Source organism: Bombina bombina, chromosome 2 (genome assembly GCF_027579735.1).
Source record: "Bombina bombina isolate aBomBom1 chromosome 2, aBomBom1.pri, whole genome shotgun sequence".
Lineage (NCBI taxonomy): Eukaryota > Metazoa > Chordata > Amphibia > Anura > Bombinatoridae > Bombina > Bombina bombina.
Genome location: NC_069500.1, coordinates 930,229,740 through 930,257,340, shown reverse-complemented (window position 1 = coordinate 930,257,340; position 27,601 = coordinate 930,229,740). Strand labels below are relative to the sequence as shown.

The 27,601-nt window shown below is 41.6% G+C and overlaps 1 protein-coding gene across 3 annotated transcripts in view; it reads right to left on the bottom strand.

Annotated features, from left to right (window-relative positions):
- Positions 1-27,601, bottom strand: part of KLHL8 (kelch like family member 8) — a 204,553-nt gene that overhangs the window by 137,470 nt on the left and 39,482 nt on the right. For all 3 annotated transcript variants that reach the window (XM_053703373.1, XM_053703372.1, XM_053703374.1), the window contains exons 4-5: positions 21,222-21,408; positions 12,052-12,195 (exon numbers count right to left, since the gene is read on the bottom strand). In XM_053703373.1, the coding sequence (XP_053559348.1) occupies positions 12,052-12,195; positions 21,222-21,408 (331 nt within the window). The remainder of the gene's footprint in view (positions 1-12,051; positions 12,196-21,221; positions 21,409-27,601) is intronic.

The window sequence follows — 27,601 nt, the reverse complement described above, 5'->3', positions numbered from 1 at the left end:
ATTGACAACTTTATAAATGTGTTCACAATTTTCTGTGACATGGGTTTAACAATGAATACCTTGTAGGGATGTGATTTTGTAAAAACATAATTTATGCTTACCTGATAAATTCCTTTCTCCTGTAGTGTGATCAGTCCACGGGTCATCATTACTTCTGGGATATTAACTCCTCCCCAACAGGAAGTGCAAGAGGATCACCCAGCAGAGCTGCTATATAGCTCCTCCCCTCTACGTCACACCCAGTCATTCGACCAAGAACCAACGAGAAAGGAGAAGCTAAAGGGTGCAGTGGTGACTGGAGTATAATTTAAAAATTTAGACCTGCCATAAAAAACAGGGCGGGCCGTGGACTGATCACACTACAGGAGAAAGGAATTTATCAGGTAAGCATAAATTATGTTTTCTCCTGTTAAGTGTGATCAGTCCACGGGTCATCATTACTTCTGGGATACCAATACCAAAGCAAAAGTACACGGATGACGGGAGGGATAGGCAGGATCTTTATACAGAAGGAACCACTGCCTGAAGAACCTTTCTCCCAAAAATAGCCTCCGAAGAAGCAAAAGTGTCAAATTTGTAAAATTTGGAAAAAGTATGAAGCGAAGACCAAGTTGCAGCCTTGCAAATCTGTTCAACAGAGGCCTCATTCTTAAAGGCCCAAGTGGAAGCCACAGCTCTAGTGGAATGAGCTGTAATTCTTTCAGGAGGCTGCTGTCCAGCAGTCTCATAGGCTAAACGTATTATGCTACGAAGCCAAAAAGAGAGAGAGGTAGCCGAAGCTTTTTGACCTCTCCTCTGACCAGAGTAAACGACAAACAGGGAAGATGTTTGTCGAAAATCTTTAGTTGCCTGTAAATAAAATTTATCTAGATTGTGCAGAAGTCGTTCCTTCTTTGAGGAAGGATTAGGACACAAGGATGGAACAACAATCTCCTGATTGATATTCCTGTTAGTGACTACCTTAGGTAAGAACCCAGGTTTAGTACGCAGAACTACCTTATCCGAGTGAAAAATCAGATAAGGAGAATCACAATGTAAGGCTGATAACTCAGAGACTCTTCGAGCCGAGGAAATAGCCATTAAAAATAGAACTTTCCAAGATAACAATTTTATATCAACGGAATGAAGGGGTTCAAACGGAACGCCCTGTAAAACGTTAAGAACAAGGTTTAAACTCCATGGCGGAGCAACAGTTTTAAACACAGGCTTAATCCTAGCCAAAGCCTGATAAAAAGCCTGAACGTCTGGAACTTCTGACAGACGTTTGTGTAACAAAATGGACAGAGCTGAGATCTGTCCCTTTAAAGAACTAGCGGATAAACCCTTTTCTAAACCCTCTTGTAGAAAAGACAATATCCTAGGAATCCTAACCTTACTCCAAGAGTAACCTTTGGATTCGCACCAATACAGGTATTTACGCCATATTTTATGATAAATCTTTCTGGTAACAGGTTTCCTAGCCTGTATCAGGGAATCAATTACTGAGTCAGAGAATCCACGCTTTGATAAAATCAAGCGTTCAATCTCCAGGCAGTCAGCTTCAGAGAAATTAGATTTTGATGTTTGAAAGGACCCTGAATCAGAAGGTCCTGTCTCAGAGGCAGAGACCAAGGTGGACAGGATGACATGTCCACTAGATCTGCATACCAGGTCCTGCGAGGCCACGCAGGCGCTATTAGAATTACTGATGCTCTCTCCTGTTTGATTCTGGCGATCAATCGAGGAAGCATCGGAAAGGGTGGAAACACATAAGCTCTCCCGAAGGTCCAAGGTGCTGTCAAAGCATCTACTAGGGCCGCTCCCGGATCCCTGGATCTGGACCCGTAACGAGGAAGCTTGGCGTTCTGTCGAGACGCCATGAGATCTATCTCTGGTTTGCCCCAACGTCGAAGTATTTGGGCAAAGACCTCCGGATGAAGTTCCCACTCCCCTGGATGAAAAGTCTGACGACTTAGGAAAACCGCCTCCCAGTTCTCCACTCCCGGAATGTGGATTGCTGAGAGATGGCAAGAGTGAGACTCTGCCCAACGAATTATCTTTGATACTTCCATCATCGCTAGGGAGCTTCTTGTTCCTCCTTGATGGTTGATGTAAGCTACAGTCGTGATGTTGTCCGACTGAAATCTGATGAACCCCGAGTTGTTAACTGGGGCCAAGCCAGAAGGGCATTGAGAACTGCTCTCAATTCCAGAATGTTTATTGGCAGGAGACTCTCCTCCTGAGTCCATGATCCCTGAGCCTTCAGGGAATTCCAGACAGCGCCCCAACCTAACAGGCTGGCGTCTGTTGTTACAATTGTCCAATTTGGCCTGCTGAATGGCATCCCCTTGGACAGATGTGGCCGAGAAAGCCACCACAGAAGAGAATTTCTGGTCTCTTGATCCAGATTCAGAGTGGGGGACAAGTCTGAGTAATCCCCATTCCACTGACTTAGCATGCACAATTGCAGCGGTCTGAGGTGTAGGCGTGCAAAGGGGACTATGTCCATTGCCGCTACCATTAAGCCGATCACCTCCATACATTGAGCCACTGACGGGTGTTGAATGGAATGAAGGACACGGCAGGCGTTTTGAAGTTTTGTTAACCTGTCTTCTGTCAGGTAAATCTTCATTTCTACAGAATCTATAAGAGTCCCCAAGAAGGGAACTGTTGTGAGTGGAACGAGAGAACTCTTCTTTTCGTTTACCTTCCACCCATGCGATCTTAGAAATGCCAGTACAAACTCTGTATGAGACTTGGCAGTTTGAAAGCTTGAAGCTTGAATCAGAATGTCGTCTAGGTATGGAGCTACCGAGATTCCTCGCGGTCTTAGTACCGCCAGAAGAGCCCCCAGAACCTTTGTGAAGATTCTTGGAGCCGTAGCCAACCCGAATGGAAGAGCTACAAACTGGTAATGCCTGTCTAGGAAGGCAAACCTTAGATACCGGAAATGATCTCTGTGAATCGGTATGTGAAGGTAAGCATCCTTTAAATCCACTGTGGTCATGTACTGACCCTTTTGGATCATGGGTAGGATTGTCCGAATAGTTTCCATTTTGAACGATGGAACTCTTAGGAATTTGTTTAGGATCTTTAAATCCAAGATTGGTCTGAAGGTTCCTTCTTTCTTGGGAACCACAAACAGATTTGAGTAAAACCCCTGTCCGTGTTCCGACCGCGGAACCGGATGGATCACTCCCATTAATAAAAGATCTTGTACACAGCGTAGAAACGCCTCTTTCTTTATTTGGTTTGTTGACAACCTTGACAGATGGAATCTCCCTTTTGGGGGAGAGGATTTGAAGTCCAGAAGATATCCCTGAGATATGATCTCTAACGCCCAGGGATCCTGGACATCTCTTGCCCAAGCCTGGGCGAAGAGAGAAAGTCTGCCCCCCACTAGATCCGGTCCCGGATCGGGGGCCCTCAATTCATGCTGTCTTAGGGGCAGCAGCAGGTTTTCTGGCCTGCTTGCCCTTGTTCCAGGACTGGTTAGGTCTCCAGCCTTGTCTGTAGCGAGCAACAGCTCCTTCCTGTTTTGGTGCAGAGGAAGTTGATGCTGCTCCTGTCTTGAAATTACGAAAGGAACGAAAATTAGACTGTCTAGCCTTCGGCTTGGCTCTGTCTTGAGGCAGGGCGTGGCCTTTACCTCCTGTAATGTCAGCGATAATTTCCTTCAAACCGGGCCCGAATAAGGTCTGCCCTTTGAAAGGTATGTTGAGTAACTTAGATTTAGAAGTAACATCAGCTGACCAGGATTTTAGCCACAGTGCTCTGCGTGCCTGAATGGCGAATCCGGAATTCTTAGCCGTAAGTTTAGTTAAATGTACAACGGCATCTGAAACAAATGAATTAGCTAGCTTAAGTGTTTTAAGCTTGTTTGAAATTTCCTCTATAGTTATTGAGTCAAGAGTCTCTTCCAGGGACTCGGACCAAAAGGCTGATGCGGCCGTGACAGACGCAATACATGCAAGAGGTTGTAATATAAAACCTTGTTGAACAAACATTTTCTTAAGGTAACCTAATTTTTTATCCATTGGATCAGAAAAAGCACAGCTATCCTCCACCGGGATAGTGGTACGCTTAGCCAGAGTCGAAACCGCTCCCTCCACCTTAGGGATCGTCTGCCATAAGTCCCGTGTGGTGGCGTCTATTGGAAACATTTTTCTAAATACAGGAGGGGGGGAAAAGGGCACACCGGGCCTATCCCACTCCTTAGTAATTATCTCTGTAAGCCTCTTAGGTATAGGAAATACGTCAGTACTCGCCGGTACCGCATAGTATCTATCCAGCCTACATAATTTCTCTGGAATTGCAACGGTGTTACAATCATTCAGAGCCGCTAATACCTCCCCTAACAGTACGCGGAGGTTTTCAAGCTTAAACTTAAAATTAGAAATGTCTGAATCCACTCTAATGGGATCAGAACCGTCACCTGCAGATTGAAGCTCTCCGTCCTCATGTTCCGCATACTGTGACCCAGTATCTGACATGGCCCTAGTATTATCAGCGCACTCTGTTCTCACCCCAGAGTGGTCCCGCTTCCCTCTAAGTTCTGGCAATTTTGACAAAACCTCAGTCATAACATTAGCCATGTCCTGCAATGTGATTTGTAATGGCCGCCCTGAAGTACCCGGCGTTACAATATCACGCACCCCCCGAGCGGGAGATGCAGGTACTGACACGTGAGGGGAGTTAGACGGCATAACTTTCCTCTCGTTGTCTGGTGAAAGCTGTTCAATTTGTACAGATTGACTTTTATTTAAAGTAGCATCAATACAATTAGTACATAAATTTCTATTGGGCTCCACTTTGGCTTTAGCACATATAGCACAGAGATATTCCTCTGAGTCAGACATGTTTAACACACTAGCAAATAACCAGCAAACTTGGAAATACTTTTCAATTCACTTTTATAAATAGTATGCAAAAACGCACTGTGCCTTTAAGAAGCACAGAAGGATATGACAGTTGAGTACAATAAAACAGATAATTTTATGAAAAAACATAATTTATGTAAGAACTTACCTGATAAATTCATTTCTTTCATATTAGCAAGAGTCCATGAGCTAGTGACGTATGGGATATACATTCCTACCAGGAGGGGCAAAGTTTCCCAAACCTCAAAATGCCTATAAATACACCCCTCACCACACCCACAATTCAGTTTAACGAATAGCCAAGAAGTGGGGTGATAAAAAAGTGCGAAAGCATATAAAATAAGGAATTGGAATAATTGTGCTTTATACAAAATCATAACCACCACAAAAAAAGGGCGGGCCTCATGGACTCTGGCTAATATGAAAGAAATGAATTTATCAGGTAAGTTCTTACATAAATTATGTTTTCTTTCATGTAATTAGCAAGAGTCCATGAGCTAGTGACGTATGGGATAATGACTACCCAAGAAGTGGATCTTTCCACACAAGAGTCACTAGAGAGGGAGGGATAAAGTAAAGACAGCCAATTCCTGCTGAAAATAATCCACACCCAAAATAAAGTTTAACGAAAAACATAAGCAGAAGATTCAAACTGAAACCGCTGCCTGAAGTACTTTCTACCAAAAACTGCTTCAGAAGAAGAAAATACATCAAAATGGTAGAATTTAGTAAAAGTATGCAAAGAGGACCAAGTCGCTGCTTTGCAGATCTGGTCAACCGAAGCTTCATTCCTAAACGCCCAGGAAGTAGAAACTGACCTAGTAGAATGAGCTGTAATTCTCTGAGGTGGAGTTTTACCCGACTCAACATAGGCAAGATGAATTAAAGATTTCAACCAAGATGCCAAAGAAATGGCAGAAGCTTTCTGGCCTTTTCTAGAACCGGAAAAGAGAACAAATAGACTAGAAGTCTTACGAAAAGATTTCGTAGCTTCAACATAATATTTCAAAGCTCTAACAACATCCAAAGAATGCAACGATTTCTCCTTAGAATTCTTAGGATTAGGACATAATGAAGGAACCACAATTTCTCTACTAATGTTGTTGGAATTCACAACTTTAGGTAAAAATTCAAAAGAAGTTCGCAACACCGCCTTATCCTGATGAAAAATCAGAAAAGGAGACTCACAAGAAAGAGCAGATAATTCAGAAACTCTTCTGGCAGAAGAGATGGCCAAAAGGAACAAAACTTTCCAAGAAAGTAATTTAATGTCCAATGAATGCATAGGTTCAAACGGAGGAGCTTGAAGAGCTCCCAGAACCAAATTCAAACTCCAAGGAGGAGAAATTGACTTAATGACAGGTTTTATACGAACCAAAGCTTGTACAAAACAATGAATATCAGGAAGAATAGCAATCTTTCTGTGAAAAAGAACAGAAAGAGCAGAGATTTGTCCTTTCAAAGAACTTGCAGACAAACCTTTATCTAAACCATCCTGAAGGAACTGTAAAATTCTCGGTATTCTAAAAGAATGCCAGGAAAAATGATGAGAAAGACACCAAGAAATATAAGTCTTCCAGACTCTATAATATATCTCTCGAGATACAGATTTACGAGCCTGTAACATAGTATTAATCACAGAGTCAGAGAAACCTCTTTGACCAAGAATCAAGCGTTCAATCTCCATACCTTTAAATTTAAGGATTTCAGATCCTGATGGAAAAAAGGACCTTGTGACAGAAGGTCTGGTCTTAACGGAAGAGTCCACGGTTGGCAAGAGGCCATCCGGACAAGATCCGCATACCAAAACCTGTGAGGCCATGCCGGAGCTATCAGCAGAACAAACGAGCATTCCTTCAGAATCTTGGAGATTACTCTTGGAAGAAGAACTAGAGGCGGAAAGATATAGGCAGGATGATACCTCCAAGGAAGTGATAATGCATCCACTGCCTCCGCCTGAGGATCCCGGGATCTGGACAGATATCTGGGAAGTTTCTTGTTTAGATGGGACGCCATCAGATCTATTTCTGGAAGTTCCCACATTTGAACAATCTGAAGAAAAACCTCTGGGTGAAGAGACCATTCGCCCGGATGCAACGTTTGGCGACTGAGATAATCCGCTTCCCAATTGTCTACACCTGGGATATGAACCGCAGAGATTAGACAGGAGCTGGATTCCGCCCAAACCAAAATTCGAGATACTTCTTTCATAGCCAGAGGACTGTGAGTCCCTCCTTGATGATTGATGTATGCCACAGTTGTGACATTGTCTGTCTGAAAACAAATGAACGATTCTCTCTTCAGAAGAGGCCAAAACTGAAGAGCTCTGAAAATTGCACGGAGTTCCAAAATATTGATCGGTAATCTCACCTCCTGAGATTCCCAAACTCCTTGTGCCGTCAGAGATCCCCACACAGCTCCCCAACCTGTGAGACTTGCATCTGTTGAAATTACAGTCCAGGTCGGAAGCACAAAAGAAGCCCCCTGAATTAAACGATGGTGATCTGTCCACCATGTTAGAGAGTGTCGAACAATCGGTTTTAAAGATATTAATTGAGATATCTTCGTGTAATCCTTGCACCATTGCTTCAGCATACAGAGCTGAAGAGGTCGCATGTGAAAACGAGCAAAGGGGATCGCGTCCGATGCAGCAGTCATAAGACCTAGAATTTCCATGCATAAGGCTACCGAAGGGAATGATTGTGACCGAAGGTTTCGACAAGCTGTAATCAACTTTAGACGTCTCTTGTCTGTTAAAGACAGAGTCATGGACACTGAATCCATCTGGAAACCCAGAAAGGTTACCCTTGTCTGAGGAATCAAAGAACTTTTTGGTAAACTGATCCTCCAACCATGATCTTGAAGAAACACCACAAGTCGATTCGTATGAGATTCTGCTAAATGTAAAGACTGAGCAAGTACCAAGATATCGTCCAAATAAGGAAATACCACAATACCCTGTTCTCTGATTACAGACAGCAGGGCACCGAGAACCTTTGTAAAAATTCTTGGAGCTGTAGCTAGGCCAAACGGCAGAGCCACAAACTGGTAATGCTTGTCCAGAAACGAGAATCTCAGGAATTGATAATGATCTGGATGAATCGGAATATGCAGATATGCATCCTGTAAATCTATTGTGGACATGAAACAATGCTCTGAATCCAAAGATTGTGAACAGAATTGATCCAAATTTCCTTGAAAAAACGTAACCTGCCCCCTACCAGCTGAGCTGGAATGAGGGCCGCACCTTCATGTGGACTTAGAAGCAGGCTTTGCCTTTCTAGCTGGCTTGGATTTATTCCAAACTGGAGATGGTCTCCAAACTGAAACTGCTCCTGAGGATGAAGGATCAGGCTTTTGTTCTTTGTTGAAACGAAAGGAACGAAAACGATTATTAGCCCTGTTTTTACCTTTAGATTTTTTATCCTGTGGTAAAAAAGTTCCTTTCCCACCAGTAACAGTTGAAATAATGGAATCCAACTGAGAACCAAATAATTTGTTACCCTGGAAAGAAATGGAAAGTAAAGTTGATTTAGAAGCCATATCAGCATTCCAAGTTTTAAGCCATAAAGCTCTTCTAGCTAAAATAGCTAGAGACATAAACCTGACATCAACTCTGATAATATCAAAAATGGCATCACAGATAAAATTATTAGCATGTTGAAGAAGAATAATAATATCATGAGAATCACGATGTGTTACTTGTTGCGCTAAAGTTTCCAACCAAAAAGTTGAAGCTGCAGCAACATCAGCCAAAGATATAGCAGGTCTAAGAAGATTACCTGAACACAGATAAGCTTTTCTTAGAAAGGACTCAATTTTCCTATCTAGAGGATCCTTAAACGAAGTACCATCTGACGTAGGAATAGTAGTACGTTTAGCAAGGGTAGAAATAGCCCCATCAACTTTAGGGATCTTGTCCCAAAATTCTAATCTGTCAGACGGCACAGGATATAATTGCTTAAAACGTTTAGAAGGAGTAAATGAATTACCCAAATTATCCCATTCTTTGGAAATTACTGCAGAAATAGCATCAGGGACAGGAAAAACTTCTGGAATAACTACAGGAGATTTAAAAACCTTATTTAAACGTTTAGATTTAGTATCAAGAGGACCAGAATCCTCTATTTCTAAAGCAATTAGGACTTCTTTAAGTAAAGAACGAATAAATTCCATTTTAAATAAATATGAAGATTTATCAGCATCAACCTCTGAGACAGAATCCTCTGAACCAGAGGAATCATCAGAATCAGAATGATGATGTTCAGTTAAAAATTCATCTGTAGGGAGAGAAGTTTTAAAAGATTTTTTACGTTTACTAGAAGGAGAAATAACAGACATAGCCTTCTTTATGGATTCAGAAACAAAATCTCTTATATTATCAGGAACATTCTGCACCTTAGATGTTGAAGGAACTGCAACAGGCAATGGTACTTTACTAAAGGAAATATTATCTGCTTTAACAAGTTTGTCATGACAATCAATACAAACAACAGCTGGAGAAATAGCTACCAAAAGTTTACAGCAGATACACTTAGCTTTGGTAGATTCAGCACTTGACAGCGATTTTCCTGTAGTATCTTCTGACTCTGATGCAACGTGAGACATCTTGCAATATGTAAGAGAAAAAACAACATATATATAAAGCAAAATTGATCAAATTCCTTAAATGACAGTTTCAGGAATGGGAAAAAATGCCAAAGAACAAGCTTCTAGCAACCAGAAGCAATAAAAAATGAGACTTAAATAATGTGGAGACAAAAGTGACGCCCATATTTTTTCGCGCCAAATAAGACGCCCACATTATTTGGCGCCTAAATGCTTTTTGGCGCCAAAAATGACGCCACATCCGGAACGCCGACATTTTTGGCGCAAAATAACGTCAAAAAATGACGCAACTTCCGGCGACACGTATGACGCCGGAAACGGAAATAGAATTTTTGCGCCAAAAAAGTCCGCGCCAAGAATGACGCAATAAAATGAAGCATTTTCAGCCCCCGCGAGCCTAACAGCCCACAGGGAAAAAGTCAAATTTTAAGGTAAGAAAAATGTTAAAATGCATTATCCCAAATATGAAACTGACTGTCTGAAAATAAGGAAAGTTGAACATTCTGAGTCAAGGCAAATAAATGTTTGAATACATATATTTAGAACTTTATAAACAAAGTGCCCAACCATAGCTAGGAGTGTCACAGAAAATAAGACTTACTTACCCCAGGACACTCATCTACATATAGTAGATAGCCAAACCAGTACTGAAACGAGAATCAGCAGAGGTAATGGTATATATAAGAGTATATCGTCGATCTGAAAAGGGAGGTAAGAGATGAATCTCTACGACCGATAACAGAGAACCTATGAAATAGACCCCTTAGAAGGAGATCACTGCATTCAAATAGGCAATACTCCTCACATCCCTCTGACATTCACTGCACGCTGAGAGGAAAACCGGGCTCCAACTTGCTGCGGAGCGCATATCAACGTAGAATCTAGCACAAACTTACTTCACCACCTCCATCGGAGGCAAAGTTTGTAAAACTGAATTGTGGGTGTGGTGAGGGGTGTATTTATAGGCATTTTGAGGTTTGGGAAACTTTGCCCCTCCTGGTAGGAATGTATATCCCATACGTCACTAGCTCATGGACTCTTGCTAATTACATGAAAGAAACAAACTTTTTTCTCAGTAAAAATACAATTTTAGCAAAGGATTGCTCCCATTAGTAATGGATAACTAGCCCTTTAATAGCAGAAAAAAGTACAGAATGTAACGTTTTTTATCACAGTCAAGCACAATCTCACAGGTCTGCTGTGAGTGATTACCTCCCTCAAAATAACTTTTGAAGACCCCTGAGCTCTGTAGAGACAAACCGGATCATGCAGGGAAGAAGAACAGACTTGTGACTGAATTTCTGATGCGTAGTAAAAGCGCCAAATTCAGCCCCTCCCCCTCACACACAACAGTGAGGGAGATCAGTAAACTGTCATAAATCAAACAAAATGCCCGCCAAGTGGATAAAACTAATGCCCAAATAAGTTTTCACCCAGTACCTCAGAAATATAAACGATTTCACATGCCAGCAAAAACGTTTAACATCAATAAATGTATTTGTCATAAAAAGCCTGCTGCAAGCCGTTTTAACTGCAAAATAGGCTAAAGTTTTATGTAAACAGTATTATTTCAGTGAAATGCCATTCCCCAGAATACTGAAGTGAAAATATACATACATGACAGCCTGATACCAGTTGCTACTACTGCATTTAAGGCTGAACTTACTTTATATAGGTATTTGCAGTATTTTCTAGTCAATTCCATTCTCAGAAAATAATATGCTGCTACATACCTCTTTGCAGGTGAACCTGCCCGCTGTCCCCTGATCTGAAGTTTACCTCACTCCTCAGATGGCCGAGAACAGCAACATGATCTTAACTACTCCGGTTAAAATCATACAGAAAAAACTCAGGTAGATTCTTCTTCAAATTCTCCCTGAGAAGGAACAACACACTCCGGTGCTGTTTTAAAATAACAAACTTTTGATTGAAGTTATAAAAACTAAGTAAAATCACCACAGTCCTCTCACACATCCTATCTATTAGTTGGGTGCAAGAGAATGACTGGGTGTGACGTAGAGGGGAGGAGCTATATAGCAGCTCTGCTGGGTGATCCTCTTGCACTTCCTGTTGGGGAGGAGTTAATATCCCAGAAGTAATGATGACCCGTGGACTGATCACACTTAATAGGAGAAATACATTTTTTTGCAATATCAAATAAAAAAATAAAAAAAAATTGGAAACCTTAACAAGTATGTTTATCTTAAATCTCTTGATGGTGGCTAATTCAGCTGCAAATACGATTGTGCACTGTAGTAGTATGTAGCTAGTTCAGAAAATGTACATCATCCTGTCGTTACACAAATGTGCAGATTTTGACTTCCAAATTCCAGGATCATAGGACATGCATGCCCCCCCCCCCCCGCCCCCTTCTACAGCAAAAAACTAATAATAATGGCAAAAGTAGACAGTGCAGAGTGCGGGTGGCAAGCCAAAGTAGTAAACATTTTTATATATGGTGAGAGGACAATCTATCCTAAAACTTGGCACCAATAAACTGGTAGGCAATCAACACTGGGAAAACAGAATGAATTGGTCATCGACTAAGACCTACAAGTTTAAAAATCTGAATTTTTGTACTGACCACCAACAGAGATTACGCCCACATGACGTCTGCGGTTGTTCATTTCAGGACCAAAAAACCAACTATTCTTGCTTAATGAATAACATTCGATACTGCGAAAAGGATCTCCAGAGCCTCCACGTCCTCCCACACAAAAAAGAACACCTGAACGAGATGGCAAAATAAAAAAAAAATATATATATATATCAGGCTTTAAAAAAAAATAATTAAAAAATAAAAAAATAAAAAAAGTACCTCTAATGCTAGGTAATCAATTATGTACATAAAAAATAAAAAGTCACCAGTTTAACATTGAATGTCTTATACATTATAAAAGAGGTTAGTTTATTGTATGAAAAGCACTGATGAGAAATAATAAAATTTGAACACAATACGAGTACCTAATCGTGTCATTAAAGCATTCTAATACATTTTCAGATTTTGTTCACAGAATTAAAATGATTTTATTATTTTTATAAACAATGTGATAAGTGCATGTGTCCTGATGTGGCCCCTAAAGGTGAAGGACCAGTCTCAATTGAGATCTTGGAGACCCCTTAGAGAGTTATGCCTCTGTTGATTAGAGGTTAAATCTTTCAAAAATTCCTCTCATTAAAGAAAAATGAGAATAGTAGAAAAATCCACAGCACCTTGAACGAATTTTCAACAATTTTATTGAGACATCTTTCTCCCTTGCAGGTACAAACAGGTTAGCAGCTAAACTGTTTGTACCTGCAAGGGAGAAAGATGTCTCAATAAAATTGTTGAAAATCGTTCAAGGTGCTATGGATTTTTCTACTTTTATATATGTTAAGAGGTTTGGACAGTCCCTCTTGCCACTGGCATCTTCATTTACCGTGGAGCTGTACACTGTTCGTTTGTGTTCTATTAAAAAAAAAAAAAATGAGAGACTGGTAGATGTGCAGTTTTTTTTGTTTTTTTTTAAATATCACAATATCAACTATATTGATGCATTAATGGGGCAGTAAACACCTTAAGAATCCAATATAAAAATGTTTAGTCATGCGTAGAAATACAACTTTGCAATATTTTATTTTGCTACCCTTTCATGCAATTTAGCTTGAAAAATTATGGATTTTCTACTTCACATACCCTGCTGATTTCTCAAGGCTGCCCTGTATCATGATTCCCCTCTTTAAAGAGAAAGTTAAAATCTAGCTTTTGTGAAACACTAGGATTGACCATTGGAACAAATAAAAAAAGGGACTTTCAGTAATGCAGTATAAAAACAGAATTTATGTTTACCTGATAAATTTCTTTCTCCAACGGTGTGTCCGGTCCACGGCGTCATCCTTACTTGTGGGATATTCTCTTCCCCAACAGGAAATGGCAAAGAGCCCAGCAAAGCTGGTCACATGATCCCTCCTAGGCTCCGCCTACCCCAGTCATTCGACCGACGTTAAGGAGGAATATTTGCATAGGAGAAACCATATGGTACCGTGGTGACTGTAGTTAAAGAAAATAAAATATCAGACCTGATTAAAAAAACCAGGGCGGGCCGTGGACCGGACACACCGTTGGAGAAAGAAATTTATCAGGTAAACATAAATTCTGTTTTCTCCAACATAGGTGTGTCCGGTCCACGGCGTCATCCTTACTTGTGGGAACCAATACCAAAGCTTTAGGACACGGATGAAGGGAGGGAGCAAATCAGGTCACCTAAATGGAAGGCACCACGGCTTGCAAAACCTTTCTCCCAAAAATAGCCTCAGAAGAAGCAAAAGTATCAAACTTGTAAAATTTGGTAAAAGTGTGCAGTGAAGACCAAGTCGCTGCCCTACATATCTGATCAACAGAAGCCTCGTTCTTGAAGGCCCATGTGGAAGCCACAGCCCTAGTGGAATGAGCTGTGATTCTTTCGGGAGGCTGCCGTCCGGCAGTCTCGTAAGCCAATCTGATGATGCTTTTAATCCAAAAAGAGAGAGAGGTAGAAGTTGCTTTTTGACCTCTCCTTTTACCTGAATAAACAACAAACAAGGAAGATGTTTGTCTAAAATCCTTTGTAGCATCTAAATAGAATTTTAGAGCGCGAACAACATCCAAATTGTGCAACAAACGTTCCTTCTTTGAAACTGGTTTTGGACACAGAGAAGGTACGATAATCTCCTGGTTAATGTTTTTGTTAGAAACAACTTTTGGAAGAAAACCAGGTTTAGTACGTAAAACCACCTTATCTGCATGGAACACCAGATAAGGAGGAGAACACTGCAGAGCAGATAATTCTGAGACTCTTCTAGCAGAAGAAATCGCAACTAAAAACAAAACTTTCCAAGATAATAACTTAATATCAACGGAATGTAAGGGTTCAAATGGAACCCCCTGAAGAACTGAAAGAACTAAATTGAGACTCCAAGGAGGAGTCAAAGGTTTGTAAACAGGCTTGATTCTAACCAGAGCCTGAACAAAGGCTTGAACATCTGGCACAGCTGCCAGCTTTTTGTGAAGTAATACCGACAAGGCAGAAATCTGTCCCTTCAGGGAACTTGCAGATAATCCTTTTTCCAATCCTTCTTGAAGGAAGGATAGAATCCTAGGAATCTTAACCTTGTCCCAAGGGAATCCTTTAGATTCACACCAACAGATATATTTTTTCCAAATTTTGTGGTAAATCTTTCTAGTCACAGGCTTTCTGGCCTGAACAAGAGTATCGATAACAGAATCTGAGAATCCTCGCTTCGATAAAATCAAGCGTTCAATCTCCAAGCAGTCAGCTGGAGTGAAACCAGATTCGGATGTTCGAACGGACCCTGAACAAGAAGGTCTCGTCTCAAAGGTAGCTTCCAAGGTGGAGCCGATGACATATTCACCAGATCTGCATACCAAGTCCTGCGTGGCCACGCAGGAGCTATCAAGATCACCGACGCCCTCTCCTGCTTGATCCTGGCTATCAGCCTGGGGATGAGAGGAAATGGCGGGAACACATAAGCTAGTTTGAAGGTCCAAGGTGCTACTAGTGCATCCACTAGAGCCGCCTTGGGATCCCTGGATCTGGCCCCGTAGCAAAGAACTTTGAAGTTCTGACGAGAGGCCATCAGATCCATGTCTGGAATGCCCCACAGGTGAGTGACTTGGGCAAAGATTTCCGGATGGAGTTCCCACTCCCCCGGATGCAATGTCTGCCGACTCAGAAAATCCGCTTCCCAATTTTCCACTCCTGGGATGTGGATAGCAGACAGGTGGCAGGAGTGAGACTCCGCCCAAAGAATAATTTTGGTTACTTCTTCCATCGCTAGGGAACTCCTTGTTCCCCCCTGATGGTTGATGTACGCAACAGTCGTCATGTTGTCTGATTGAAACCGTATGAACCTGGTCCTCGCAAGCTGGGGCCAGGCCTGGAGAGCATTGAATATCGCTCTCAGTTCCAGAATATTTATCGGTAGAAGAGATTCTTCCCGAGACCAAAGACCCTGAGCTTTCAGGGATCCCCAGACCGCGCCCCAGCCTATCAGACTGGCGTCGGTCGTGACAATGACCCACTCTGGTCTGTGGAACATCATCCCTTGAGACAGATTGTCCAGGGACAGCCACCAACGGAGTGAGTCTCTGGTCCTCTGATTTACTTGTATCTTCGGAGACAAGTCTGTATAGTCCCCATTCCACTGACTGAGCATGCACAGTTGTAATGGTCTTAGATGAATGCGCGCAAAAGGAACTATGTCCATCGCCGCCACCATCAACCCGATCACTTCCATGCACTGAGCTATGGAAGGAAGAGGAACGGAATGAAGTATCCGACAAGAGTCCAGAAGCTTTGTTTTTCTGGCCTCTGTTAGAAAGATCCTCATTTCTAAGGAGTCTATAATTGTCCCCAAGAAGGGAACCCTTGTTGACGGGGATAGAGAACTCTTTTCCACGTTCACTTTCCAGCCGTGAGATCTGAGAAAGGCCAGGACAATGTCCGTGTGAGCCTTTGCTTGAGGAAGGGACGACGCTTGAATCAGAATGTCGTCCAGGTAAGGTACTACTGCAATGCCCCTTGGTCTTAGCACCGCTAGAAGGGACCCTAGTACCTTTGTGAAAATCCTTGGAGCAGTGGCTAATCCGAAAGGAAGCGCCACGAACTGGTAATGTTTGTCCAGGAATGCAAACCTTAGGAACCGATGATGTTCCTTGTGGATAGGAATATGTAGATACGCATCCTTTAAATCCACCGTGGTCATGAATTGACCTTCCTGGATGGAAGGAAGGATAGTTCGAATGGTTTCCATCTTGAACGATGGGACCTTGAGAAATTTGTTTAAGATCTTGAGATCTAGGATTGGTCTGAACGTTCCCTCTTTTTTGGGAACTATGAACAGATTGGAGTAGAACCCCATCCCTTGTTCTCTTAATGGAACAGGATGAATCACTCCCATTTTTAACAGGTCTTCTACACAATGTAAGAACGCCTGTCTTTTTATGTGGTCTGAAGACAACTGCGACCTGTGGAACCTCCCCCTTGGGGGAAGTCCCTTGAATTCCAGAAGATAACCCTGGGAGACTATTTCTAGCGCCCAAGGATCCAGAACATCTCTTGCCCAAGCCTGAGCGAAGAGAGAGAGTCTGCCCCCCACCAGATCCGGTCCCGGATCGGGGGCCAATATTTCATGCTGTTTTGGTAGCAGTGGCAGGTTTCTTGGCCTGCTTTCCCTTGTTCCAGCCTTGCATTGGTCTCCAAGCTGGCTTGGCCTGAGAAGTATTACCCTCTTGCTTAGAGGACGTAGCACCTTGGGCTGGTCCGTTTTTACGAAAGGGACGAAAATTAGGTCTATTTTTTGCCTTGAAAGGCCGATCCTGAGGAAGGGCGTGGCCCTTACCCCCAGTGATATCAGAGATAATCTCTTTCAAGTCAGGACCAAACAACGTTTTCCCCTTGAAAGGAATGTTTAGTAGCTTGTTCTTGGAAGACGCATCAGCCGACCAAGATTTCAACCAAAGCGCTCTGCGCGCCACAATAGCAAACCCAGAGTTCTTAGCCGCTAACTTAGCCAATTGCAAAGAGGCGTCTAGAGTGAAAGAATTAGCCAATTTGAGAGCATTGATTCTGTCCATAATCTCCTCATAAGGAGGAGAGTCACTATCGAGCACCTTAAGCAGTTCATCAAACCAGAAATATGCGGCAGTAGTGACAGGGACAATGCATGAAATGGGTTGTAGAAGGTAACCCTGCTGAACAAACATCTTTTTAAGCAAACCTTCTAATTTTTTATCCATAGGATCTTTGAAAGCACAACTATCCTCTATGGGAATAGTGGTGCGTTTGTTTAAAGTAGAAACCGCTCCCTCGACCTTGGGGACTGACTGCCATAAGTCCTTTCTGGGGTCGACCATAGGAAACAATTTTTTAAATATGGGGGGAGGGACGAAAGGAATACCGGGCCTTTCCCATTCTTTATTAACAATGTCCGCCACCCGCTTGGGTATAGGAAAAGCTTCTGGGAGCCCCGGCACCTCTAGGAACTTGTCCATTTTACATAGTTTCTCTGGGATGACTAAATTTTCACAATCATCCAGAGTGGATAATACCTCCTTAAGCAAAATGCGGAGATGTTCCAATTTAAATTTAAATGTAATCACATCAGATTCAGCCTGCTGAGAAATGTTCCCTAAATCAGTAATTTCTCCCTCAGACAAAACCTCCCTGGCCCCCTCAGATTGGGTTAGGGGCCCTTCAGAGATATTAATATCATCGTCGTCATGCTCTTCAGTAACTAAAACAGAGCAGCCACGCTTACGCTGACAAGGGTTCATTTTGGCTAAAATGTTTTTGACAGAATTATCCATTACAGCCGTTAATTGTTGCATAGTAAGGAGTATTGGCGCGCTAGATGTACTAGGGGCCTCCTGAGTGGGCAAGACTCGTGTAGACGAAGGAGGGAATGATGCAGTACCATGCTTACTCCCCTCACTTGAGGAATCATCTTGGGCATCATTGTCATTATCACATAAATCACATTTATTTAAATGAATAGGAATTCTGGCTTCCCCACATTCAGAACACAGTCTATCTGGTAGTTCAGACATGTTAAACAGGCATAAACTTGATCAGAAAGTACAAAAAACGTTTCAAAATAAAACCGTTACTGTCACTTTAAATTTTAAACTGAACACACTTTATTACTGCAATTGCGAAAAAACATGAAGGAATTGTTCAAAATTCACCAAATTTTCACCACAGCGTCTTAAAGCTTTGAAAATATTGCACACCAATTTTGGAAGCTTTAACCCTTAAAATAACGGAACCGGAGCCGTTTTAAGCTTTAAACCCCTTTACAGTCCCTGGTATCTGCTTTGCTGAGACCCAACCAAACCCAAAGGGGAATACGATACCAAATGACGCCTTCAGAAGTCTTTTATAAGTATCAGAGCTCCTCTCACATGCGACTGCATGCCATGCCTCTCAAAAACAAGTGCGCAACACCGGCGCGAAAATGAGACTCTGCCTATGCTTTGGGAAAGCCCCTAAAGAATAAGGTGTCTAAAACAGTGCCTGCCGATATTATTATATCAAAATACCCAGATAAAATGATTCCTCAAGGCTAAATATGTGTTAATAATCAATCGATTTAGCCCAGAAAAAGTCTACAGTTTAAATAAGCCCTTGTGAAGCCCTTATTTACAATCGTAATAAACATGGCTTACCGGATCCCATAGGGAAAATGACAGCTTCCAGCATTACATCGTCTTGTTAGAATGTGTCATACCTCAAGCAGTAAGAGACTGCACACTGTTCCCCCAACTGAAGTTAATTGCTCTCAACAGTCCTGTGTGGAACAGCCATGGATTTTAGTTACGGTTGCTAAAATCATTTTCCTCATACAAACAGAATTCTTCATCTCTTTTCTGTTTCTGAGTAAATAGTACGTACCAGCACTATTTGAAAATAACAAACTCTTGATTGAATAATGAAAAACTACAGTTAAACACTAAAAAACTCTAAGCCATCTCCGTGGAGATGTTGCCTGTACAACGGCAAAGAGAATGACTGGGGTAGGCGGAGCCTAGGAGGGATCATGTGACCAGCTTTGCTGGGCTCTTTGCCATTTCCTGTTGGGGAAGAGAATATCCCACAAGTAAGGATGACGCCGTGGACCGGACACACCTATGTTGGAGAAATACACTGTTTTGCTTACAGGTGACGTTTTCACCTTTAAGCCAATAGCCGTGCGGGAAATCCGGCTTGGTTCCTTGGGGAGCCGTATCTCCTAAGAGGTGAAAACATCACCTTCCAGCAAAACAGCGATCTGCCGTGGGCTGCCTAAGCAGCTCAGTGCGACGAACACTTGAAACAAATAAAGGAGCTTTAGCATGAAGTATTCTATACTTAATGACTGAAAGTCCCTTTTATTTGTTCCAATGGTCAATCCTAGTGTTTCACAAACGTGTTTAATCAGTTAAACTAGTGTTTAAAGGGACAGTCTACACCAGAATTTGTATTGTTTTAAAAGATAGATAATCCCTTTATTATCCATTCCCCAATTTTGCATAACCAACACAGTTTAATAATATACTTTTAACCTCTGTCATTATCTTGTATCTAAGCCTCTGCAAACTGTCCCTTTATTTCAGTTCTTTTGACAGACTTGTAGTCTAGCCAATCAGTGCCTGCTCCCAGATAACTTCACGTGCACAGTGTTATGTATATGAAATACTTGAACTAACACCCTCTAGTGGTGAAAAACTGTTAAAATGCATTCTGAAAAGAGGTGGCCTTCAAGGTCTAAGAAATTAGCATATGAACCTCCTAGGTTAAGCTTTCAACTAAGAATACCAAGTAAACAAAGCAAAATTGGTGATAAAAGTAAATTGGAAAACTGTTTAAAATTACATGCTCTATCTGAATCATGAAAGTTTTTGGCCTAGACTGTCCCTTTAACTGATAACTGCAAAACACTTTATACTAACAGCATGATCATGTAGCTTTGGTGTCTGCAGACTCAAGCTCAGACTGGCTCCTCTAATTAAGGAATCTGATGGGTGGAGCTTGGCTACTTAAATTCAAATCGTAGGAAAAAAGATACGACAAAAAATAAAAAAATATAATGTTTAAACTTGGCTGATAAAAGGATTAACGTTTGTTACCTTTAAATTTAAAATAGTACATACAGTAATAGTAGCCTAGCATGCTCTTTAGTGCGAGTGTAAATATATATATATATATATATATATATATATGATATTTATTTATAAAAACATAGAATATATTCCCCGATGTTGCATAAATATGATTTTACATGTTTTCATCTACTTTACATACAAATATACATATACTGTATATCCATAAATACATAATGTACACACATTATAATAATACACACACTTAGACATGTATATGTATCTATGTTTAAACCCTTTGTCTGCCTTTTTTTTTTCCCCTAACACCCGAGACCTCATATCATATTTTTCTTTCATTATTCAGATAGCGAATACAATTTTAAACATTCCAATTTACTTCTATTATCTAATTTGCTTCATTCTTTAGATATCATTTGTTTAAGAAATAGCAATGCACATAGGTGAGCCAATCACACGAGGCTACTATGTGCAGCTACCAGTCAGCAGCTTCTGAGTCTATCTAGATATGCTTTTCAGCAAAGAAAAATCAAGAGAATGAAGCAAATTAGATAATAGAAGTAAATAATTAGAAAGTGGTTTAAAATTGCATGCTCTTTCTAAATCATAAAAGAAAACATTTGGTTTTAAATCAAATGCACCCTGGCTGTATGCCTTGCATGACTATTCCAGACTCCAGTAAAGGTTTTAAAAACTATGGGAAGGAAAATTATCCAGGTGCCTGTAATGGAGACTTTTATTTGTCAAGCCCTGGTATGTACATTTGAAAACTACTTTAAGGGGGGAGAGCGGGGGGGGGATTGACATGAACAGCTAAATGTTTGGGGGGGTTCAAGTTGCAATGACAAAATGTCTGTTCTGGATTAATGAAAAGTTCTTCATGATTCCATGAATGGGGTTTGCACTGCACTGTCAAGTTGTTCCAAAGTAAAGAGTAGAGCACAGGTCAAAGCAGCTATAAAACACTGTGCAGACATTCTAGTGACCCCATTTTTTACGCCAAGACAGAAGAATAATACTGAAAGTGACGGAAAGTTTTTGTTCAATGTATAAAAATATATGTCCCTTTGTGCCCAATATAATTTAATTTCAAAGTATAAAGAAAATATATAAATTACCAGCAGTCTGTTTCCTTGGTGTGGTACGAATGGTATACTCAAATTCGGGCACTGCACGACTGTTCATATGAAGGTGATAGTTCCTTGCTTCATCCAGAAAGTCTCTGCATTTTAAGTTGTGCTTTATCAGGTTTTCTTTGGCCACAACTGACATTAGGAAGTCAATTGGTAATAAGGGCAGACGCACCTACAAAGAAAGGGGGAAAGATTGTACAGTGTTTAATGGTAATATTCAAGAGTCCCATTATGCCATTAAAGTACCATTCTAGTGAAAAATATGAGCTATACCCTAGCAAATTAATGTAAATTTTGTGTAAAATTTAGTTCTTTTCTATGTCCAAGAGTGGCGATCCTAGTACAAGGAGCCACAGACTGGTGTAGTATCTGCAGACAATACTTGTGAGTCACATTCATTCACATCACAACTCCTCAATAACTGCAAATGGGGGAGGGTACATAAATGATGAAATTATGTTGATTGTCCATTTTAAAGATGCAAATTATATTTAAAACATAATTAAAAGGGACAGTAAAGTCAAAATTTGACTTTCATAATTTGGTTAGAGCATGCAATGTTAAACAACTTTCCAACTGTATTCTGTTATCAAATTTGATTAGTTCTCTTGGTATCTTATTGAAGAGTAAAACTAGGTAGGCTCATAAGAGCTCAGGTGTGTGCACGTCTTTAGTACTCTATGGCAGCAGTGTTTTGCAACATTTGTACTAAAGACATGTGCACACTCTTGAGTTTTATGAGCCTACCTATTTTTACTCTTCAATAAAAAAGATACCAAGAGAACAAAGCACATTTCATAACAGAAGTAAAACTGGAAAGTTGTTTAAAATTGCATGCTCGGTCTGAATCATGAAAGTCAAATTTTGGCTTTACTCTCCCTTTAAAATGGTATGTTGGGGGTCTGGGACAGCAGAATGACAAGACTGGGTACCTAACATTGATACCAATTTGTCAAATTCGGTTATATATGCAAATCACTGTCCTCCACTCAAAAAAAAAATTGTAACACCACAGGTTTTTGATATGCCATTCCAAAATAATTTGTTTCTTTCATTTTGGTATATTTCTTTTGATGTGTTCACGGACTGGTCTTAAACTTTAAATTAAAAAAAACACAGGGTAAATTTACCAGTTTACAGGGCCGTTTCTAGAGAATCTGGCTCCCAGGGTAAATTTAAAAAATGCATCCCCCCCCCATTCTTTAGACCAGTGTGCTTTTCACAAAGGAAAACTTTCCTGAAGTATATCAGTCTGATCCCGCCAATTAAGATCAGTCCAGCCCTGAAATATCAGGCAATCTCTTCTGAGCAAAGAACATGACAACCCCAGACGATTGTTTCGGCCTCCTATGGGCCTCGTCAGTGAGGTGCAGTCACATTCCTCTAAGCACACTGGGCAAGAAGCACTTCTCTCTTTGTATGCAAATTAATATGACCCTGGGGAAGTCTCCCTATGGGTGATGAGGGGGTGGGGAAACCAGACGTGGACTCCTTGCCCAGTGTGCTTAGAGGAATGTGGCTGCACCTCACTGACGAGGCCCAAATGATCGTCTGGGGTTGTCATGTTCCTTGTTCAGAGGAGAATTGCCTGGTATTTCGGGGCTGGACTGACCTTACTTGGCGGGATCAGACTTATATACACACATATATACATACATACACACAAATTTATGCTTACCTGATAAATTTATTTCTTCTACGATACGACAAGTCCACGGATTCATCCTTACTTGTGGGATATTATCCTCCTGCTAACAGGAAGTGGCAAAGAGCACCACAGCAGCGCTGTATATATAGCTCCTCCCATCTCTCCAACCCCAGTCATTCGACCTACGGTATAGGAAGAGAAAAGAAAAGCTAAAAGGTGCAGAGGTGACTGAAGTTTTGAAAACCAAAAACATAATCTGTCTAAAATGACAGGGAGGGCCGTGGACTCGTCTTATCCTAGAAGAAATCAATTTATCAGGTAAGCATAAATTTCCTTTTCTTCTACTAGATACGAAAAGTCCACGGATTCATCCTTACTTGTGGTATACAATACCAAAGCAACAGGACACGGATGAACGGGAGGGACAAGACATACCTAAACGGAAGGCACCGCTGCTTGAAGAACTTTTCTCCCAAAAATAGCCTCAGAAGAAGCAAAAGTATCAAATTTGGAAAATTTGGAAAAGGTATGAAGGGAGGACTAAGTCGCAGCCTTACAAATCTGTTCAACAGAAGCATTGTTTTTAAAAGCCCATGTGGAAGCCACCGCTCTAGTAGAATGAGCTGCAATTTTTTCAGGAGGCTGCTGTACAGCAGTCTCGTATGCCAAACGGATGATGCTTTTCAGCCAAAAAGAAAGGAGGTAGCCGTAGCTTTGTGACCCCTACGCTTTCCAGATGAACAACAAATAGAGAAGATGTTTGACGGAAATCCTTGGTCGCTTGTAAGTAAAATTTCAAGGCACGAACCACGTCCAAGTTATGTAACGCTCCTTCTTAGAAGGATTAGGACACAGAGAAAGAACAACAATTTCCTGATTAATATTCTTATTTGAATAAACCTTAGTAAGGAATCCAGGTTTAGTACGCAAAACCATAAGGCGAGTCACATTGTAACGAAGAAAGCTCAGAAACTCTTCGAGCAGAAGAGATAGCAACTAAAAACAAAACTTTCCAAGATAACAGCTTAATATCTATGGAATGCATGGGTTCAGATGGAACCCCTTGAAGAACATTTAGAACTAAATTCAAACTCCATGGCGGAGCAACAGGTTTAAACACAGGTTTGATTCCAACTAAAGCCTGGCAAAAAGGACTGAACGTCTGGGACATCCGCCAGACGGTTGTGTAGTAAAATTGACAAAGCAGAAATTTGTCCCTTTAAGGAACTAGCCGATAATCCCTTCTCCAATCCTTCTTGGAGAAAGGTTAAAATCCAAGGAATCCTAACCCTACTCCATGAGTAGCCCTTGGATTCGCACCAATAAAGATATTTACGCCATAACTTATGGTAAATTTTCCTAGCGACAGGCTTTCGAGCCTGAATCAAGGTATCAATGACTGATAAAATCAAGCGTTTAATCTCCAAGCAGTCAGCTGCAGAGAAATTAGATTTGGATGTTGGAACGGACCTTGAATGAGAAGGTCCTGTCTCAGTGGCAGTTTCCACGGTGGCAGAGATGACATTTCCACCAGATCTGCATACCAAGTCCTGCGTGGCCACGCAGGCGCTATCAAGATTACCGAAACCCTCTCCTGTTTGATTCTGGCAATCAGACGAGGTAGGAGAGGAAAAGGAGGAAACATAAGCCAGGTTGAACGCCCAAGGTACTGCTAGAGCATCTATCAGTACTGCTTGGGGATACCTTGATCTGGACCCGCAACAAGGAAGTTTGGCATTCTGACGAGATGCCATCAGATCCAATTCCGGTGTGCCCCATTGACGGATCAATGTTGCAAACACCTCTGGATGGAGCTCCCACTCCCCCGGATGAAAAGTTTGACGACTTAGAAAATCTGCTTCTCGGTTCTCTACTCCTGGGATATAGATTGCTGATAGATGGCAAGAGTGAGTCTCTGCCCATCGAATTATTTTGGAAACCTCTGTCATCGCTAGAGAACTCTTTGTTCCCCCTTGATGATTGATATATGCTATAGTCGTGATATTGTCCGACTGGAATCTTATGAATTTGGCCAAAGCCAACTGAGGCCACGCTTGGAGCGCGTTGAATATTGCTCTCAGTTCCAGAATATTTATTGGTAATAGGGACGACTCCTGAGTCCAAACACCCTGAGCCATCAGGGAATTCCAGACTGCACCCCAGCCCAAGAGGCTGGCGTCCGTCGTCACTATGACCCATACTGACCTGCTGAAGCCCATTCCCTGGGACAAATGATCCTGTGACAACCACCAAAGAAGAGAGTCTCTGGTCTCTAGATCCAGATTTATCGGAGGAGATAAATCCGCATAATCCCCATTCCACTGTGAGCATGCACAGCTGCAGTGGTTAGATTTAAGCGAGCAAATGGAACGATGTCCATTGCCGCTACCATTAACCCAATGACCTCCATACACTGCGCCACTGATGGCTGAGGAATGGAATGAAGTGCTCAGCAAGTAGTTAGGATCTTTGACTTTCTGACCTCCGTCAGAAATATTTTCATGTCTACAGAGTCTATCAAATACAAAAAATAGAATATAATAAACCGTGTAATGTGAAAAATAACACTTTAAACTAAACCAAGAACTGATACTCTCCTTTTAGATAAGACCGCAGCCTTCTTATAGTCTCTCCTCTGTGACTGTCTTGAACAAATGGCAATGGAAAAGTAGATGGCGCTGGTCTGTGGAATAATATTTCTCTAAATGATGAAGAGAAAAAAGGGCTTGAGGTGTATGCAAAAACCGGTGAATATAAGTGCAGTATACTCACTCCATATGTTGTAGGAGTTCAGCTGCGGTGTAATATATTTCTAGGCAATAGAGGTCCCCAGAGCAAATATAGGATATTCAGGATATATCCTGAGCTGGTAGGTAGGTCTGTAATTGAATAAAGACTCAAATTGACCAAAAGTTGTCCAGTGAATAAAGAAAAACAAAGTAGTAACTTACTCCATGTAAAGGAGAATCCAGCTTGTCACAGCAGAGAAGAATATCAACAGTCTTCCAACTATAATAAAAAGATATATTTATTGGCTCAACGCGTTTCAACTTTTAACAAGTCTTTCACAAGAGCAGAATAAAATTAGTAAAAGCAAGTAGCTGAGTATCCTAGGAATGGAACTCTTGTCAGTGGAACCAGTGAACTCTTTTGTATATTCACCTTCCACCCGTGAGTCCTTAGAAAAGCCAACACGATGTCCATGTGAGATTTGGCTAGCTGGCAAGTTGACGCCTGAATCAAAATATCGTCCAGATAAGGCGCCACTGCTATGCCCCGCGGCCTTAGAACCGCCAACAGGGACCCTAGCACTCTTGTGAAAATTCTGGGAGCTGTGGCCAACCCGAAAGGGAGGGTCACAAACTGGTAATGTTTGTCCAGGAAGGCGAACCTGAGAAACTGGTGATGATCTTTGTGGATAGGAATGTGAAGATACACATCCTTCAAATCCACGGTGGTCATATATTGACCCTCCTGGATCATTGGTAAAATTGTTTGTATGGTCTCCATCTTGTTTAGACATTTGAGATCTAAAAATCAGTCTGAAGGTTCCCTCTTTTTTGGGAGCCACAAACAGATTTGAGTAAAACCCATGCCCCTGTTCTAGTTTTGGAACTGGACAGATTACACCCATGGTATAGAGGTCTTCTACACAGCGCAAGAACGCCTCTCTTTTTGTCTGGTCTACAGACAAACGTGAAAGATGAAATCTCCCTCTTGGGAGAAAATCCTTGAATTCTAGTCGGTAACCCTGGGTCACTATTTCTAATGCCCAGAGATCCTGAACGTCCCTTGCCCAAGCCTGAGCGAAGAGAGAAAGTCTGCCCCTACTAGATCCGGTCCCGGATCGGGGGCTTCCCCTTCATGCTGTCTTGGTAGCAGCAGCGGGCTTCTTGGCCTGTTTACCTTTATTCCAGGTCTGGTTAGGTCTCCAGACTGACTTGGATTGAGCAAAATTCCCCTCCTGCTTTGTGGCAGAGGAGGAAGGAGAGGGTCTGCCTTTAAAATTTCAAAAGGAACGAAAATTATTTTGTTTAACCCTCATTTTAACAGTCTTGTCCTGAGTCTTGTTTAACCACGTTCTAATTACTATTAGCCCCTCTTACAGCACCGGTCTTATCGAGACCTCACGGATCGTCCTCACAGGTGCTGTGTTACGTCAGGGTACAGCCCTTTGGAATCACCTGTGAAGCAGATCACCTGTTCCATAGGTGCCGAATTGATATCGCACACCCAGAGTGCAGAGGGATCACCTTCACTGCAGCTACCAGGAACAGCTGGTTTTCCCATCTTCGGTGGGCCACAGGCAGGATTTATCCCCCAGCATACTGACTGCTGTAAAAGGTCAGCCTGCTCGTATGCACTAACTGTTAGTGCCAACTCTCTTGTGAGTACCGTTCCATTGTTGCTATTCCCCCAGGTTATCCACTTGTCATTACGATATTACACCATCAGACATTCTCTCCTTTCTGTCTCCAGGTTCCAGTAATACCCCTTCTTTACATGTAGGATTACTGCTTACCCCTTCCCTTAAGGGAACTATGTCAGCCAGTTCTGAAATACCACAGTCTCTACAGAAAAAAAATGACTGAACATACCTCAATGCTTGTAGCATGAAAAACGTTCCTCACACTGAAGCTTCTCAAGTACTCCTCAGCCATTCTGTGGGAACTACTCTGGATCTTAGTGACAACTGCTAAGGCAGAAATCTTCATCC